This window comes from Thamnophis sirtalis, unplaced genomic scaffold, assembly GCF_051295495.1.
Source record: "Thamnophis sirtalis isolate CommonGarterSnake01/CBP01778 unplaced genomic scaffold, rThaSir2_p1.2 scaffold_3, whole genome shotgun sequence".
Classification (NCBI taxonomy): domain Eukaryota; kingdom Metazoa; phylum Chordata; class Lepidosauria; order Squamata; family Natricidae; genus Thamnophis; species Thamnophis sirtalis.
The window spans coordinates 16,889,412-16,906,955 of NW_028261383.1; the positions used below are offsets into that span (position 1 = coordinate 16,889,412).

A 17,544-nucleotide genomic window follows, 5' to 3' on the forward strand; every position below is an offset into this window, starting at 1 on the left:
CATTTAGTCATGCCAGCTACATGACCGCAGAAACATCTTCGGACAGCGCTGGCTCTTCGGCTTTGAAACGGAGAGGAGCATCGGTCCCTAAAGTCAGGAATGACTAGCACATATGTGCGAGGGGAACCTTTACCTTTACCTTAAGAACTGATTAAGGATCAGATGATTTTTACTATGTCTTGATATGTAAAACCATATAACTCAAAGAAGGTATACACTCTATCTCTATCTCTCTGCCCCCTCTCCTTCAAAGATTAACTAGAAAAATGAGATTTAAGATCTAGCCTTTGAAAATATTTCCTACTAATAATCTAAGTGTAGAAATTACGAACCCCTGGATCCAAACAAACAACTTCAAAGAAAACTAAACTGACGGATAGCAACTTGAATCTTCTATTCCCCTTTCCATGTTGCTCAAGAAAACACAAATAATCTAGCCCAAACAAAAGTGCTTTGTTACATTAGTTTCACTTCCTGAAGGAAAGCAAATATATAAATCTAATGAATTATTTTTTCCTTCTTACTTGAGTTGGAGGTTCAACCATTGTTTCATCTCCATCATAAAGAGCAGACAACTTCATTTGACTCTTCCCTGTAAGGGATACAGAATTTTAAAATACATAATTAACAAAATAAGATGACAGAAGATAGAAGACATAAAGATGAGACAGCTGAGATCTCTTTGGGTAAGGGGAGGGAACCTTGGATTACCTCCTCCTGAGATATCCTGACTTGGATCTTCCTGAGAGATCCTTCTGAAAAGCAGCTCTTGGGAGGGATTTGATGGATTCTTCCTTCCCTCAGGACCTCTGATCTCCACAGCAAAGGACTTGAAGTAGGAGGCAAGAGGAAAAAGAAGCAGAATTAATAGACATCACACAAAGTAAAGTGGATTATTGTTCTCTGAACACAACTTCAAAGTCCCCAGTTCAACAAGGAGGCAGTAAAGAAAGGAATTGCTGTCCCCAATTGATGATACCTAGTTTGTGCAATGAAACATCTGGAAGAAAACAAGCAAACTCAGATAACCCATTTCAACCCTGAGCTACAAATATTCTCCTTTATTGGTGACTGATCTACTACAACGGATAATGAAATAATGTCCTATAAGAATTAGTGTGATATAATTTTATGAGTGCAAGAAAAGTCTTTCTTCTTTATTCACTTTTGGACTCCTAAGATGAAGGTATCTCACCTGCAACCTGAGCTGCTCCTTAAGCTCCTCCACCTGGCTCAGGAGGAAGCCTTCTGCCAGGGCCACCGCCTGGGAGCTGGTCTCTGCTCCACACTCCCGCACCCAGCTCTCCATCTCTGGGGAAAGAAGGGCCATGAGCTGCTCCAGAACCACCAGGTCCATCATCTGTGCTTTAGTGTGTCTTTCTGGTCTCAGCCATCGCTTACAAAAATTGTGGAGTTGGCTGCAAAGTCCTCGAGGACCCTCAGCCTCCTGGTATTGGAGGCTCCTGAGGTTCCAGGGCTGAACTTCTGAATGCATGATGGTTTGCTCCTCCAGGATCTTCTGCCCAGTTCTGGCCTCACAGCACCCAGGATGTACAGCTGAAAGGCCTTTTCCAGTTCTCTCACTTGCTAAAGGTTGTTTCTCCATTTTTTCTCTGCCAGTAACACAACTCCAAATGGGTCCAAGGAATCTTGTAGATCTCCAAATGCCTTTTCATTCATAGGACCGATGCTAGAGCCACTGGAATAAGCACAGAAGGCCATTCGGCGCTCTTTTCCCAAGAGATAATTTTACATGTCAAGAATTTAAAATGGTTTCCAGTTTCTGTATTTGAGATGGGGGGAAAAAATCCAAGAATGAGAAAGTGGATACTTTAACCGTTGAACAACAGTTATTCCCACAGAACTGGAATAAGTTTGCAATGGAATTGAGCAGATAAATCCTGCTTTTGTGCATGTATGTGTGCATTTGTGTGAGTGAAGTACACTATTTTTTCATATAAGGAACAATTTCCATTCTATATTCACCTCCAAAGGAGTATTCACATAAACTGCCAAACTCAAAACAGGTGAACAAACCATGGAAGCTCATTACAGGTAGTCCTCGAGTTACGACCACAATTGAGACCAAAATTTATGTTGCTAAGTGAAACATTTGCTAAGTGAATTTGCCCCATTTTATGACTTTTCTTGCCTGAGTTGTTAAGCGAATCATCGCATTTGTTGGGTTAGTAACACGGCTGTTAAGCGAATCTGGATTCCCCTTTGATTTTGCTTGTCAGAAGGTCACAAAAGCTGTTCACATGATCCCGGGGTACTGCAACTGTAAATATGAACCATTTGCCAAGCATCTGAATTTTGATCATGTGACCGGGGAGATGCTGCAAATGCAGTGGTGGGTTGCTAACTGGTTTACTACCAGTTTGCTCGTTCTTATGCCATCCACCGCCGCCACCAATATCAGTTCGGCCGAACAGGGCCAAACTGAGAGCAACTCAGTTCTGCTGTAATGGTTGTAAGTGTGAAAAATGGTCATAAGTCACCGTCATTTTTCAGTGCCGTTGTAACTTTGAACAAGTGACTAAATGAACTATTGTAAGTCGAGGGCTACCTGTAAACATTGAAATGCCAGGAAACGACCCTGGCTGAATATGCCCCCTTTTCCTTCTTAAGGGAGTCCTTTGGACAGGAGAGCCTTCCTCGGACTCGCAGGCAGATTCACACAACCTGGCGGGAGCCCAAGAGGCTCATCCCAGCGCAGAGCCGAGGTTCCTCCGAGCAGGACTGGGAAGGAGGCAGCTGGAGAGGCTGCCCCACTTTTCTTCCCCTCCGGAGACAGGATCGGGTCCTCGGGGAGCCTGGTGCGAATCCTGCCTCCTCCTCGCCCGGCTTCTCTGCTCTCCTGCTGGGCCTCCGCAAGGACAACCCGACCCTCCCCCCCCCATCCGAGCTCTTCCCCGGACACGGGGCGGGAAGGGACCCCCCGATCTCCCGCCGCCTCCCTGGGATCCCCGGTTCGTCTTCTGCTGCTCTGGAGCTCCACTTCCCTCCCTGTATGGAGAGGGCGACTGGGGAGCATGGGACCCGGGGTTGCAGCCGGAGGAGGGCCGCCGCGGGTCTCTCCCTCCTCCGCCGCCCTTTGCACGGGAAGAGCCCCACCCGCCACTTCACCCTCACCCGGGGCACGTCTGGATCTCCCCCCGCCAGGCTCTCCCGCAGCTTCTCAGCCTCTTGCGGAGCCACAAGGGTTAAGGAGAGCGAGTGCGGCGCCCCAGAACGGCAAGCGTTTGTGACGTCACTCCCTTCGCAGCCTAATCTACAAAAACAGCTGTGACCTTCGCCCTCCAGTGGGCCAATAGGGAAGCGCCTGACATGATACTCTTTTGGCCGACCGCGCCCCCTTGCGGATTTGGCGCGAGGTGCCAGAATTATAGAAAGGGCGGGAAAGAGGAGAGCTTCTGAGGCGAAGGGAGGAGGGCAGGGATGATGGGCATGGGAGTAGGAGGAAAGGCTCGTATCAGTTGCTCCCTGCCCTGAAGACTCTGAATAAAAAGAAAAATTTCTAAAATGGAGGAAAAGCTGAAACCTATGGATATTCCAGAAATTTTACCTCATAAAGAGGCTCCTTAATTGAGAAATGAAGAGGGGAAATGGGATTTCATCTCTGACTGGAGAAAAAGTGGAATTACAAAACTAAGAATGGAAGATTGTGAAAAAAGGAATATAAATCTAGACTAGGATGAGGGAAAAGCCATTTTTTACATAGGGATTCAGTAGGAAATTCAAGAGATGTGACTAGGAAGCTTAAGCCCTTTGGAGAATTTAAGGCAGAGAAATATCATGTGGCCATAAATAAAAAGGGAAAATGAAAATATTCGACCACATTTGGAGTCTACAATGACACACAAAGGGATTAGCTACAGTGAGCAAAACAAAGAATTTAAAACGATGGAAAAGTGGTTAAAATCCATTTAAAAAGAATGGAGCTAACCTTTTATTTATCTTTATATATCTATTTCTCCCCCCCCCTCCAATTTCACAAAGAACGTTTAATAAGCAATATTTGAAAAAACAGCTTGGATCCAGTAAGAACCAAAATGCCACCCTCAGGCTGTCCAAACAGTTTAGTATGTTAGTAATTTTTAATGCAACAAAGAAAAGATAATTGCAGCACCAAGTAGATGCGCAGGACAGCGCTCAGCACTCAGCAGCCTGAACACGGCGGCAGGCAAGGTGGCACGGTCACACTGCAGCTGCTTGGGAAGGGGCCCTTGCAGACCAGTGGCAGGGGAGAGCTCCATAGGTTGTAAATATGGGCCGACTTGCTCTGAATCAAACAGGAGCAGCCCAGCAGGGCAGCCAAGAGCAGTGATGTCCAGACAACGAAGAGCCCCCATGAGTGGCTCATCCCAGATGCTGTTGCGTTGAAAGCGAAAAACAGGTCCATATGTTTTGGAAGGGAGATAAAAATAAATCCTGCAGTATTTTGCTGCTGCTGTGCAAACCTCAGCATGGGCAAGTAGCCTTGAAATGCAGTGGGGCAGCTGACAGTGCGGCCAGCGGTGGAGCTAGGGTTGGCTGTGGGGCGGCTGCCAGCATCCATTGATATTGGACCCACCCTTGTTCAAGGTAGAATGCCCAGCCAGAGGGAATCTGGGTCTGCTGGCGGTAGCCTAAGGGGTGGCTGGCGAGGTGGACTGACTAGCTTTGGCAGGCTGAAGACCCCTTGTGGCAACCCAGGGCTAGACTTGCCCAGGGGGTCCAGTGGTAGGCTGACAGCTGTGACAGCTTGAGCTGAACCCGGTAGATTGGACCCACCGAGGGAGGCTTTTGTATGATTCGCTCTACGCTGAGAAACAAAGGGGAAGCTCCGTTCTGGGTAGTCATGTTCCCCTGGATGGGGAAGGTGAATGTCAATTAGGGCAGAACCATGATGGCCTGGCTAGTTTGGTTGTGCTGGCCCAGGCTGATGATGCCTAGCTGGCCGAATCTTTCTGGCAGTCCCTCCAAGGTTTGGCTTCTCAACAGTGGCTGGGTTCCCCATTCCCAGGATTTGCTGAGGTCTATGGGCCTTGCAGCTCTCCACTCGAAGATGGTAGTGCTCTCTGCCTGCACTGAGGCAATCTGGTGCTTCTGAAGCATTGGATACCCGGCTAATTCCTTCTCAGCCTGGTAAAGCTCCTGGGAGGATGGCCACTTCTCTGGTTCCTGGTGCATTGGGACCACAAAGCCATCGCCAGAGACATCCCCACATCAGTGGAACTGTTAATGGCCAGGGGACATGCTCTTTGGGCCGGGCACCCAGTTGGCGTTCAAACTCTGCTGCCTCTGCGGCTGCTAGTTCAGCCATCAAGGGGTCCCAGAGCTGTCTCTGCAGAACCCGCTGGTTCCCGCAGCTCCAATGATGATTTTTCAGTTGATTTTTCCTCTGTCTTCCTCTCGATCTTTCCTGAGTCTTCCCTCTGCCCAGTATACCGGTAAGTGGCTGGAGCTCAGGACCCTGGACAGCGACCCCACGTGCATGAGGAATTTGTTGCTTTTTATTTGAAGAGTCCAGTTAATATAGTTAATATCAGGGTTCCAAGTAACAGACCGAACTCAATCAAAACTCCGGGGCTTGAGGTTTCCTCAAAATATAGATTTATTAGGCAAGTCATATTGGCACAGCTGGTGAAAACCCAACTCGGAAGGTCCCGAGGTTTTCCCCGCCCAATTCAAAATCCATAGTTCTTTTCCCGTTGACATTAGCTTTTTGGGCTGCTGCCACACACAAGTAACTCAAGTTTAAGTGATCATCCATTCGGACTCCCAGGCTCCCTCTCACTTACTGTTTCTGAGCCAGGTTTCATATAATCATTTTTTTTCCTGCCCAGGTGTAAAACCTTACTTTTCTCCACATTAAATTTCATTTTGTTGGATTCAATGTTATCTCATTTGGATCAAAAAGGCACAATATGTCACTCCTGGAAGCAATCTTTTGTGTTTGGCCTTCAGGCCTGGCACATTTAGTGCTGTGGGAAACTGGGAAGGGGGATTGTACGGAGCAAGAGTGATATATAGTCTTAAAAACATGCCTTTTTCAGAGAGTCAAGGACATCTTGCCCTGCACCTGGAGAGGCGTGACTGGGAGACACTTCAAGTTGGGATGGTGCTTTAATTGGACCATGTGATGGATATGTGAGTGCTGGGCAGGGACTTGGACTTTCTTTTGGGTGGGGAAAATTGGAAGCTTTCAGATTTGGGTTTTCCCAGATGTGCCAATATGACATCTCTATTAAAATGGAACTTTGAGGAACGTCCAGCCTTGAAGTCTTCTTTTGTTGGGGGCGGCTGGGGAGTATGGGTCCCGGGGTTGCAGCCGGAGGAGGGCCGGGCGCGGGTTTCTCCCTTCTCCGCCTCTCTTTGCCTGGAAAGCGCCCCCTCCTCACCTGGGACACATCTGGATCTCCCCCCGCCAGAATCTCCCGCATCCTTTCGGTTTCCTTCGAAGCCCCAAGGGTTAAGGAGAGCGAGTGCGGAGTCCTAGAGCGGTAAGCGTTTGTGATGTCACACCTCCTCTGGAAAGCCAACCAAAATTCGCCCTCCAGTGGCCCAACGGGGCAGCGTTACCTTCCGTTTGCAGAGGGCGTCCCTTAGTGCAGGGGTCTCCAACCTTGGCCACTTAAGACTTGTGGACTTCAACTCCCAGAATTCCTCAGCCAGCTGATTGAGGAATTCTGGGAGTTGAAGTCCACAAGTCTTAAAGTGGCCAAGTTGGAGTGGATTTTGCACAATGTGGCAGGGAACCTTGCAAAGGCGGGAAGGATGGGAAGGGGAGGGAAGGGATGATGGGCGTGAGAGTAGCAGCAAAGGGACTTCTCATTGGTTGTCTGTCAGAGAAAAGTAGCGGCGCCTCCTCAGGGAGGCAACATTTTCCTGTCAGGAAAATGGAGATTTTTGTAGGTTTTCATTTCTTTAGTTCAATATACACAGCTGCGCTTTCCCAATTCTCAGCTCTGGCTGCCTAAGAATAACTGAAAAGACCGAGTGGCAATTGTGACAAAGGAAAAAATTAATGCTGAAGATAAAAAATATGGAAGGAAAACCAGTTCCAAATTAAAGAAAAAACCCAAACTGGTGATTGTTGCAGAAATTTCACCTCATAAGGTAAAATTTCTCCTTGGTGGAGAAATGAAGAGGGGAAAATGGCGTCTCCTCTGTGACCGGAGAAAAAGTGGAATTGCAAAATGATGGAGCAGTTTACATTACTCCCTTTTCCATTATCATTCAAGTTTAATTTCACACATTCAGTAGTTACAGGTCACACACATCACCAAACTACTAAACAATGAATAGTAAGCAATCAAAGGCAGGAAAGGATTACTTTAAAGCACACCACATACATATGCAATGCACTACAAACAAACCCTTTCCCACCTTCTATGGCCATCTGTAACCCAGGTTGGAGTTGCAGGTTTGTTTGTATCACTAAAAGTTTGTAACTCAAAAGTTTATAAGTAGAGGAATGTCGTTGCTTTAACACTAACTCTGAATTTTACATAGATTCTCTTTCAAATGGATCTGTGTATGGCAAATTAGGTCATTGCTCCGCCTGAAGCTCTTTCCACATTCAAAACATTTATATGGTTTCTCCCCAGTGTGGATCCTTTTATGGAAAGTAAGGGAACCACTATGACGGAAGCTCTTTCCACAGTCTCTGCATTTATACGGCTTCTCTCCTGTGTGAATCCTTTTATGTTTCAATAGGGAACCATTTTCACAGAAGCCCTTTCCGCAGTCCATACATTTAAATGGCTTCTCCCCTGTGTGTATCACCTTATGGGAAATAAGATGACCTCTTTGAGCAAATGTCTTTCCACACTCCATGCATTTAAATGGCTTTTCTCCTATGTGGATCTTTTTGTGACAACTAAGTCCACTGCTCTGAGCAAATGTCTTTCCACACTCTGTGCATTTATATGGTTTTTCTCCTGTGTGGATCCGTTTGTGGATAGTAAGTCCATTGTTAAAAGTAAAGGCTTTCCCACACTGCATGCATTTATATGGTTTCTCTCCCATGTGTCTCTTTTTGTGGATAGTAAGTCCACGGCTACAAGTAAATGTTTTACCACACTCCATGCATTTATATGGCTTCTCCCTTGTGTGGATCTTTTCATGGGAAGAAAGATAACGGCTTTGAGCAAAAGTATTTCCACATTCCATGCATTTAAATGGCTTATCCCCTGTGTGGATCTTTTTGTGGAAAGTAAGTCTACTGCTCAGAGCAAAGGTCTTTCCACACTCCATGCATTTATATGGTTTCTCTCCTTTGTGGATTGTTTTGTGGCTTCTAAGTACACTGCTATGAGTAAAGGTTTTCCCACACTCCATGCATTTATATGGTTTCTCTCCTGAGTGGATCTTTTTATGGAAAGCAAGATAACTGTGTTGAGGAAAGGTCTTTCCACACTCCATGCATTTATAAGGTTTCTTTCCTGAGTGGATCCTTTTATGGGAAATAAGATTACTGCATCTTCTGAATCCATTACTATACTGTCTGCATTTGTATAGGTTTTCCCCAGTGTGAATCCTTTCTTGGGAAGTAAGTTGCCTGCTTGTTCTAAAATGTTTTCCAGATTCCTTTTTTGTGTGAATCACTTTTTGAGATGTAAGGAAGTTTTTTCCAAGAGAATGAATGAATGTCCTGTTGTAATTTTTTCCTTTCTGTCTTATAGCATCTTCTCCTTTGTTTTGGGTTAAATAGTTTTCGCTTACATGTAATTTAGCTTTAATAAGCTTCACACTTTTCCCAATATATTTTTTCCTTATTTTCTCTTGTTGGGCAAGAAAGTCTTGCATCAGAGCATCAGTGGAAGATGACCTTTCCTGATTCCAATTATTTGACTGGTTTCTCTCATAGCTTTCTAATTCCATTCGAATACCAAATTTCTCTGTTCCGTCTTTACCATTGATCACTTGGAACAGTTCACAGGAATCTTGATTCTTCTGCCCATTATTAGCTTCAATGGAAAAGAGAAATGAAGATGATAACAAGATTAGAGAAAAAGATTAAATTGTAGAAAGTCAGCAAATTTCCTTCTGAATTTTTCCGAAATGCCATTAAATTGTCTTTTGCATGCCTACCGTGGTGTGATATACATACGATGATTACTATATTCATGAGTCAGGAAAGCTTTGAAAAATCTAAAAAATATCTCTTTCTTTACAATTATCTATATGTATCCAAATCTCACTTTGAGTGAGTTTTGAGTTACGGAATAATCAGGGGAAACATCTAAAAAGAAATTAGGAGAAAACTTAAGATTTATTGGGGTGCGTTAATTTCAACAATATGAGAACTGAAACAATTTTGAAACAAGCTCCTTCACCTCTGTACCTTGGAGCAGCTTCTCTGTGGCATGCGTCTGGTGGGCCAGACCCCCTCTTGGATCGTTCCTTGATCCCAGTGATAAGATTTTGGGGCCAAATCCTTTCCTTGAAGTCTCCTATTGGCTCTTTGTGCCAAGAATGGAGAAGCTGGGTGGCTTCAAGGTTGGCTATTTCACTTCCTCAAAGTCTCATTGGCTTGCAAGGGCCCTTCGGCCAGATTTGGTACTGGCCTGAGTTAGCAAAGAACTTAAACTACTTTAGTGCGAGATCATGCAAGATCAATAGTGCAAGATCTCATGCTACTGATCTTACACTATAGTACTTTAGGCCTGTGTTCTCTACGAACTGCATGAAATCCGGGCAAAAGTCTTTGAAAACAAAGAGGCCTTTCCTCTGTTTGCAAAGCCTTTTGTCCTGGATCTCATATAGGCCTCGGTTAGCAGAGAACACAGGCCTAACATAATATAGTCAAAATCACACAAAATCAGTAGTGCGAGATTCCATACTACTGATCTCACGTGATCTCTCACTACTTTAGCCCTAAGTTTTCTGCAAATGCATCAAAGCAGGCAAAGAAACTGAGGGTTATACATTGTTGGAAGGTAGGTCTCGGCAGGGTGGGGTGAGGGTATGGGTAGGGTGAATGTTGTTGCAGTGCCTCTGCTGTCATTCGTAAGTGTGGACGGCCTTAGTGCTGCAACATTTGTAATTTCGGAACTGGGTCTAAAGTATTGGGAGGGTGTAAACCATAACTTCGACTGGTAGCTAAGTGAATTGTCATAACTCGGGGATTACCTATACCCTAGGATACTCTGAGTCACATTGCATGAGGCCTTCGTTCTTCAATTGGTTTTAAAGAATGCTCTTCCATGGCCTAAGCATGAAAATTTTGTTCTCACACAATTTTGGGAGTTTAAGACGACAAATTACAACACATCCCTCTCACAGGACCTCCAGAGACACATAAACGTACGCTCCATTCTTTTCAGCCTCCACAGATAAGTTCAAACAGAAATGGAAAAATACAGGTAAGAAATGGCATAGAAAGAATCTAAACAAAGAGACATTGACTTGTTTCCTTCCTTGGAGTATAGGAAGGCCAGATCCTTTCTTTCTCCCTCACAGGAAATGATATTGGATTAGTGGCTTTTTAAAAAAATAAAAAACTAACTCTAATCTGTTGTCTTGAACTGTCTGATTGGGGACTAGAAAACTCTTACCCAGAGAGACCACGTTCCTATGGTTTTCAAGCATGACTTCAGAATGGAGTACTTTTTGGTCAGAATCCAGTTGAGACCATTCCTCCTCAGAGAAATACACAGCCACCTCCTTGAAGGACACAAGACTCTCCTGAACACACAAAAAAGAAGAGATCAGGAGGATTCACAAGATCTGTTCATCAATGATTCAGACCAGTGGTCACTAACTGGTGGTCTGTGGACCACCAGTGGTCCATGAGAAAATTTTGGTAGTCCGCAGAGAAATCTTTGCATTTCTATCGAAGAACCCAGCCGAGGTTTCCCACGTTGCTTGTGCTTCAGCGCTTTGACTCCCAGGGGCAGGATGGGAATATTCAGGCAGTTAGCTTGGTCCTCTCTAAGCGGTTTACAGAGTCAGCATATTGCCCCCAACAATCCAGGTCCTCATTTTACCCATCTTGGAAGGAGGGAAGGCTGAGTCAACCCTGAGCCAGTGAGATTTGAACAGCCGAACTGCAGAACTGCAGTCAGCTGAAGTAGCCTGCAGTGCTGCATTTAACCACTGCGCCACCTCGGCTCCATATTAGTTATAGTCTACAGAGGAAGTAATGCTGGTTGAGAGCAACTTGAACCTGCTATTATAGTGTTTATGTCGCTCAGGAACACAAAAATAATCCAGTCCAAACAAGGGTGGGAAATAGAAGGAGAGAGCACTCTGCACACCCGCTTCACTTCCTGAAGAAAAGGGAGAATACAAATCTAACAATTTTTCCCTTTCTTACTTGATTCGGAGGTTCAACCACTGTTTGAGCTCCATCATAAAAACCAGAAAACGTCATTCTTTCTTTCTCTGTAAGGAATAAATAATTTCAAAATGCAGACTTAACCAAATAAGAGGTATTCTACAGAAGAGAATAAGGTAAAAACAGATGGGATCTCTCTGGGTAATCGGAGGATCTTTGATTACCTCCTGAGTTGCCCTGACTTTGATCTTCCCAAGGGATCCTCCTGAAAAATAGCTCCTGGGGGGGATTTGATGGATTCTTCTTTCCCTCAGGATCTCCGATCTCCACAGTGCAACACTACAAATAGAAGGAAGGAAAAAAGAAGCAGAATTAATGTACATCACATGACATAAAGTGGATTCCTATATCTGGAACACAACCTCAAAGTCCCAAATATCCATCAGTGTGATTTAGTGAGAAAACAACGGAACAATGTCTTACAAGAATTGGTGGGATATCACCACATATTATGAATGTCACAGAAGTTTGGGAAGGAGGGGTGAAGTATTCAACCACATTCTTTATTCCCTTTTGAACTCCCTCGATTACCTTCTCCGCCTGGCTCAGAAGGAAGCCTTCAGCCAGGTCCACCGCCTGGGAGCTGGTCTCTGCTCCACACTCCCTCACCCAGCTCTCCATCTCTGGGGGAAGGGTAGCCAGGAGCTGCTCCAGAACCACCAGGTCCAGCATCTGGGCTTTGGTGTGCTTTTCTGGTCTCAGCCATCGCCTACAAAAGTCATGGATTCGGCTGCAAAGTCCTCGGGGACCCTCAGCCTCCTGGTATTGGATGACGTTCCAGGGCTGAACTTCTGAAGGGAGGATGGTTTCCTCCTCCAGGATCTTCTGCTCAATCCTTGTCCAGAGCTTTCCCCCCTTCCCAGGCTGAGCACCTGGAGGGCCTTTTCCGCTTCCCTCCTTGGCAAAAGGTTGTGTCTCCATCCTTTCTCTGTCCTGCAGAGCAACTCCAGATGGGTCCAAGGACTCTGGTGGGTCTCCAGATGCCTTTTCCTTCACGGGACCATTTCTGGTGCCGCAGGACGGATCCCTGCAAGTTATTCTGCTCTTTTTTTCCTCCCCAAGAGAAAATTTTGCCTTGCAAAGACCCCAAATGGCTTTGAGTTTCTGTATCTGAGATGAAAAGAAAAAGAAAAGCCAAGGATTAGAAAATGGAATTCAGCCACTGAACAACCTTCACACAACCTGCCCGGAGCCCCAAGCGGGTCATCCCAGCGCAGAACCGAGGTCCACCCCCCACCCCACCCCCGAGAAGGGCCGGGAAGAAGGCAGCTGAACAGGCCACCCCGCTTCTCTCCCCCTCCGGGGACAAGCCGGGCTGCGAAGGATCGGGCCCTCGGGGAGCCTGGTGCGAATTCTGCGTCCTCCTCGCCCGGCTTCTCTCCACTCCTGCAGGATGGCCCTCCCCTACCCACACTCGGGCTCTTCCCCGGACACGGGGCTGGAAGGGATCCCCGCTTCCCCCTACAGGGATAGGGCGGCTGGGGAGTATAGGTCCCGGGGTTGCAGCCGGAGGAGGGCCGGGCGCGGGTTTCTCCCTCCTCCGCCTCCCTTTGCCCGGAAAGCGCCCCCTTCCTCACCCGGGACACATCTGGATCTCCCCCCGCCAGAAACTCCCGCATCCTTTCGGTTTCCTTCGGAACCCCAAGGGTTAAAGAGAGCGAGTGTGGAGTCCTAGAGCGGTAAGCGTTTGTGATGTCACACCTCCTCTGAAAAGCCAACCAAAATTCGCCCTCCAGTGGCCCAACGGGGAAGCGTTACCTTCCGTTTGCAGAGGGCGTCCCTTAGTGCAGGGGTCTCCAACCTTGGCCACTTTAAGACTTGTGGACTTCAACTCCCAGAATTCCTCAGCCAGTTTGCTGGCTGAGGAATTCTGGGAGTTGAAGTCCACAAGTCTTAAAGTGGCCAAGGTTGGAGTGGATTTTGCACAATGTGACAGGGGACCTTGCAAAGGCGGGAAGGATGGGAGGGGGAGGGAAGGGATGATGGGCGTGAGAGTAGCAGCAAAGGGACTTCTCATTGGTTGTCTGTCAGAGAAAAGTAGCGGCGCCTCCTGAGGGAGGCAACATTTTCCTGTCAGGAAAATTGAGATTTTTGCAGGTTTTCATGTCTTTAGTTCAATATACACAGCTGCCCTTTCCCAATTCTCAGCTCTGGCTGCCTAAGAATAACTGAAAAGACCGAGTGGCAATTGTGACAAAGGAAATTAATGCTGAAGATAAAAAATATGGAAGGAAAACCAGTTCCAAATTAAAGAAAGAACTCAAAACTCGTGATTGTTGCAGAAATTTCACCTCATAAGGTAAAATTTCTCCTTGGTGGAGAAATGAAGAGGGGAAAATGGCGTCTCCTCTGTGACCGGAGAAAAAGTGTAATTGCAAAATGATGGAATAATATAAAGCTCAAATACCATGAGGGCGGAAAGACTCTCTTTTGCTTAATAGTAGGGAATTCACCTCATAGGAGAAATAAGAGTTGGAAATTTTAAGACCATTATTGAATTTAAGGCAACCTGAAGCAAACTGATAAATGGCAGTTCGGTCTCTTCTTGAAAGCTTCCAGTGATGATGCTCCCACAACTATTGAAGGCAGGCTGTTCCATTGGTTGATTGTTCTCACTGTCAGGAAATTTCTTCTAGGTTGAATCACTCCTTGATCAGTTTCTAAGGAAGTATTTTTTAAGAAAGTTTCTAGAAAAATATTCCTGCTTAGATACAGGGAAGAAAGAGCCAGAAAATAGTATTCAGCAATGTTCTGTGAAAGAAGATAATCCTTCTTTTTCTAAACTGGTATTAGGATTGCTGCGGTAGTGAATTGACGGGTCCTCTGTGTATTTGTGTCATACAGAATTTTAGGCTTTATTATTAGCTTTTTACCCAGTAATTTTATTGAAGATTATATTATACGAAGTATATTGTACAGAAATATGTTTAAAAAATTAAAACTTCAGAAAAGATAGAAAAACAAATTTCCTTCTTCTAGTCCCCAACATGCATAACCAATACTAATGACTTATCACTTTTAAAATACAGCTAAACACTACACTCCATACTTCACCTTATTCCCTACTTCTAAATATTTCTCTCCACATTAATCAGCAAAAAGTCCAATAAGAGCTATCTGAAATAATAACAAAGGTATTATATACTATATTTATTATAGGTAATCCTCCATCTATGATAGCAATTGGCACCAAAATTTTCATCTTTAAGCGATGTGGTCACAAGGCATTACTGCATCTTTTAGAAACAACAGTCCTGATTGCCATTGTTAACTGAATCTGATGGTCCTGAACCAAAATAGTGGAGAATCCAGCAGGACGTTGTGAGTCACAGGCAACTCATGAGTAGGTATGCCACCCAGTGTACCCTCAGTGTGGTGCCATTTGTGCATCTTTATCCTCTCTGAATATTTTTTTCTTGCATATGCATTCTTGCATACACACACCCACGCCACACCATGTAGTGCCACACACACTCTTGCATATTCTCAGTAAATCAGCCATCTTGTGCACCCTGACTCACATGGTGTCTCTCACACTCACCCACACATCTTCCCAATCCCACATATTTCCCATACACCCCACCCTGACCCTTCCCTCCTCCCCCACTCAGCTCCTTGCTCTTTCCCCCACTTATTTTGCCCATAACATGCGAGGCAGTTCACTGGAGAAAGCAGTTATGGGTGGAAGAGTTAGCAGTAAAAGAAAGCCAGGCCACCAAAGAATATGGTGGCTGATCACCATCAAAACTGATATCAGCCAGAGCATAAATCAACTCAAAAAAAGGGCAAGATTGGAAGATGTGAAGACCCCTGGCCCATAGAATCACCAACAGTCAGACACAACTGAATGGATAACATCATCACCATCAACCAGAAATGAGGGTGGAAAAAACAGATTGTAACAAGATACCCTCGTTACCCTTGCAAACAAGAAAAGATATAGCTACAGTAGGGATAGAAGATTGAATGAATCTCTGACTGCAAATTCCTGAAGAAATAGTGGAATAAACATAGTAAAGCTTTGTCTTGAACAGCTGTATCAGGGAGATGTAGCTCCTTCTTAAGCGGGGTTGGACTAGAAGGCCTCCAAGAGCCCTTCCAACTCTATTATTCTATTCTATTGCCTGGGGAGGCAGCACCTGTTAGATGACTGCCTATTTGCATTCCTCTTAGAACCAGGATTAAGTGGGAAGAACAAACAACAGTAAACACTGCAGTGAGCCTTGGAAAGGAACAAGGACATTCACTTGTAAAAACACAATAAAGGCAACATCTTCATAAAATTGCATGGCTCTCAATCTAGGATACATAAAGTGACCATTTTCTTGGTAGTGACCTCCAACGAGACTCTCCAATAAACATAAATTTAATGGTGGGAAATCAGTTATTGATGTCATGGAATTAATTCCTGGGACCCAAAGCAAATAATCAAAGCTCACTCCAGTAATTATCGTCAATAATGCACAACGGAGAAATTCCTTCCAGAAAATAGTGGCACACCTAAAGGCAAAAGGATGCACTCATGTTTATAAATTTCAGAAGGGATGAGAAAATGAGAGAGACATACTACGCACAATAGATATAAGCATAAATATTCATAATTGACAAACTTCAAGTTAATTCTTCATTCTATTGTTACTTTCTTCAATAAATATTGTCTTAATGAAAGAAACATATCAGTTATGGTGCCATAGAAATGTTGATGAGATTTATTGAGAACCAGCTTTCTGTTTCATTTTGCTAACAAGACCAACTCTCATAAGAATTTGTTTTCCTCACAATGTGCAATAGCACTGACAACCTTCAGATCACAAAACCTTATGACCATTTTGCTGTAGCATCCTTGTGGTTGTGTGATCAACCTTCAGATGCTTGGCAGACTCATATTTATGATAGTTGCAGTATTTTGGGGGTCATATGATCCCCTATTGCAACCTTCTGACAAGCAAAGTCAATGGGAAGCCAGATTCACTTAACAAGTGTTCCTAACTTAACAACTGCATCAATTCACTTAACAACTGTGGAAAAAAGAGTCATAAAATGGGGTAAAATCACTTAACAACAGTCTCAATCAACAACTAAGATCTTGGGTTCAATTGCGGTCATAAATTGAAGATAATCTGTATTCATAAGTAAAACAGCAGGTGCCCATTGTTTTCATTTTCACTGGTAAATTCATCTTTCTGGGGCTGTGAGGATCAGACTCAAAAATACCTTCCTTTCCTAGTTTAGCATATGTCAATAGAAAATGCATAGATATTCCTCTATTTATGGTTATCTTCCAAGCTGTTCTAAAGTCTGTTTATAAATCCAAACAAACATTTAAAAAACCATGTACATTCCAGTTCTTACCTTACATAAGCAGTAGGATTGTGGTTAAACATTACAACAATATAAGCTCATCCTTCAGAGTTGAAATGGCACATTTCTCCACCTTCTTGAAGAAATGGTCCAGTGAATTTTTGGTGATAGCCTTCATCCTTTCTATTTTCCTCATAGATACTATAGCACATTATTGCACCATTGGATAGCTACATACACCTTGATGAAATGCTCAAAACAGTCCTGCATCTCAAACAATGACAGTGTTTTCTTGATCAAGCTGAATGCCTCTGCCATCAACTTGGTCTGGAATCTCCAAAGGTTTAATCATTTTCTCTTGCTTTCACTGATTTTACAATTCCATGAGGCCACTGTTGAAGAGTTCTTCCACATGCGTAGCTAACAATTCATTAAAGACCACCTCCAGGTCAAGATGAAGCTCCTGGGTGAAAGCAGTCAAGTTGCTGACAATGTGTGTGACTTCCTGTCCACCACTTCAAACCTTTGAAAGTCATGAACAAACCGAAGGCAAAGACATTTCCACATCCCATTCATATTCAGACATGGCAAGGCTGCATCAATATTCTCGATAACCTTGTAGATGTCATAGGACATCCAAAACTGGCACACGTTGAACACGCAGAAAATATTATTTTTGAAAGTTACTATAACCCACAATCCACAGTGGTAGGAAAAAATTGACATTTGGAGGCAGAGATCCAACCTTCTTATTCAGATGGAAGTTGTCCAAGTGAGGTTGATGAGCCAAGACATTATCCAAAATGAGAATCTTGAAGGCAATGTTTTTCTCATGGCAATTATCTCTATATTTTTAGGATGGAATGATGGAAAAACAACTCTTCCAAGATGAGGATGACCGAAGGTTTCTTTTT

General features: G+C 44.4%; 1 protein-coding gene across 2 annotated transcripts in view; it reads right to left on the minus strand.

Moving 5' to 3' along the window:
• LOC106549777 (uncharacterized) overlaps positions 1-12,395 on the minus strand; it is a 20,452-nt gene extending 8,057 nt beyond the window's left edge. Inside the window, exons 1-5 of one of the 2 annotated variants that reach the window (XM_087711380.1) lie at positions 11,828-12,395; positions 11,494-11,608; positions 11,309-11,376; positions 10,548-10,677; positions 7,497-8,957 (exon numbers count right to left, since the gene is read on the minus strand). In XM_087711380.1, coding sequence (XP_087567506.1) covers positions 7,497-8,957; positions 10,548-10,677; positions 11,309-11,376; positions 11,494-11,608; positions 11,828-12,250 — 2,197 coding nt within the window. In that variant the 5' untranslated portion in view covers positions 12,251-12,395. Of the gene's footprint in view, positions 1-524; positions 593-711; positions 830-1,195; positions 2,857-7,496; positions 8,958-10,547; positions 10,678-11,308; positions 11,377-11,493; positions 11,609-11,827 lie in introns of those variants that run through there. The other variant, XM_087711379.1, reaches the window with a different exon arrangement.
• Between the last annotated feature and the right edge of the window lie 5,149 nt (positions 12,396-17,544).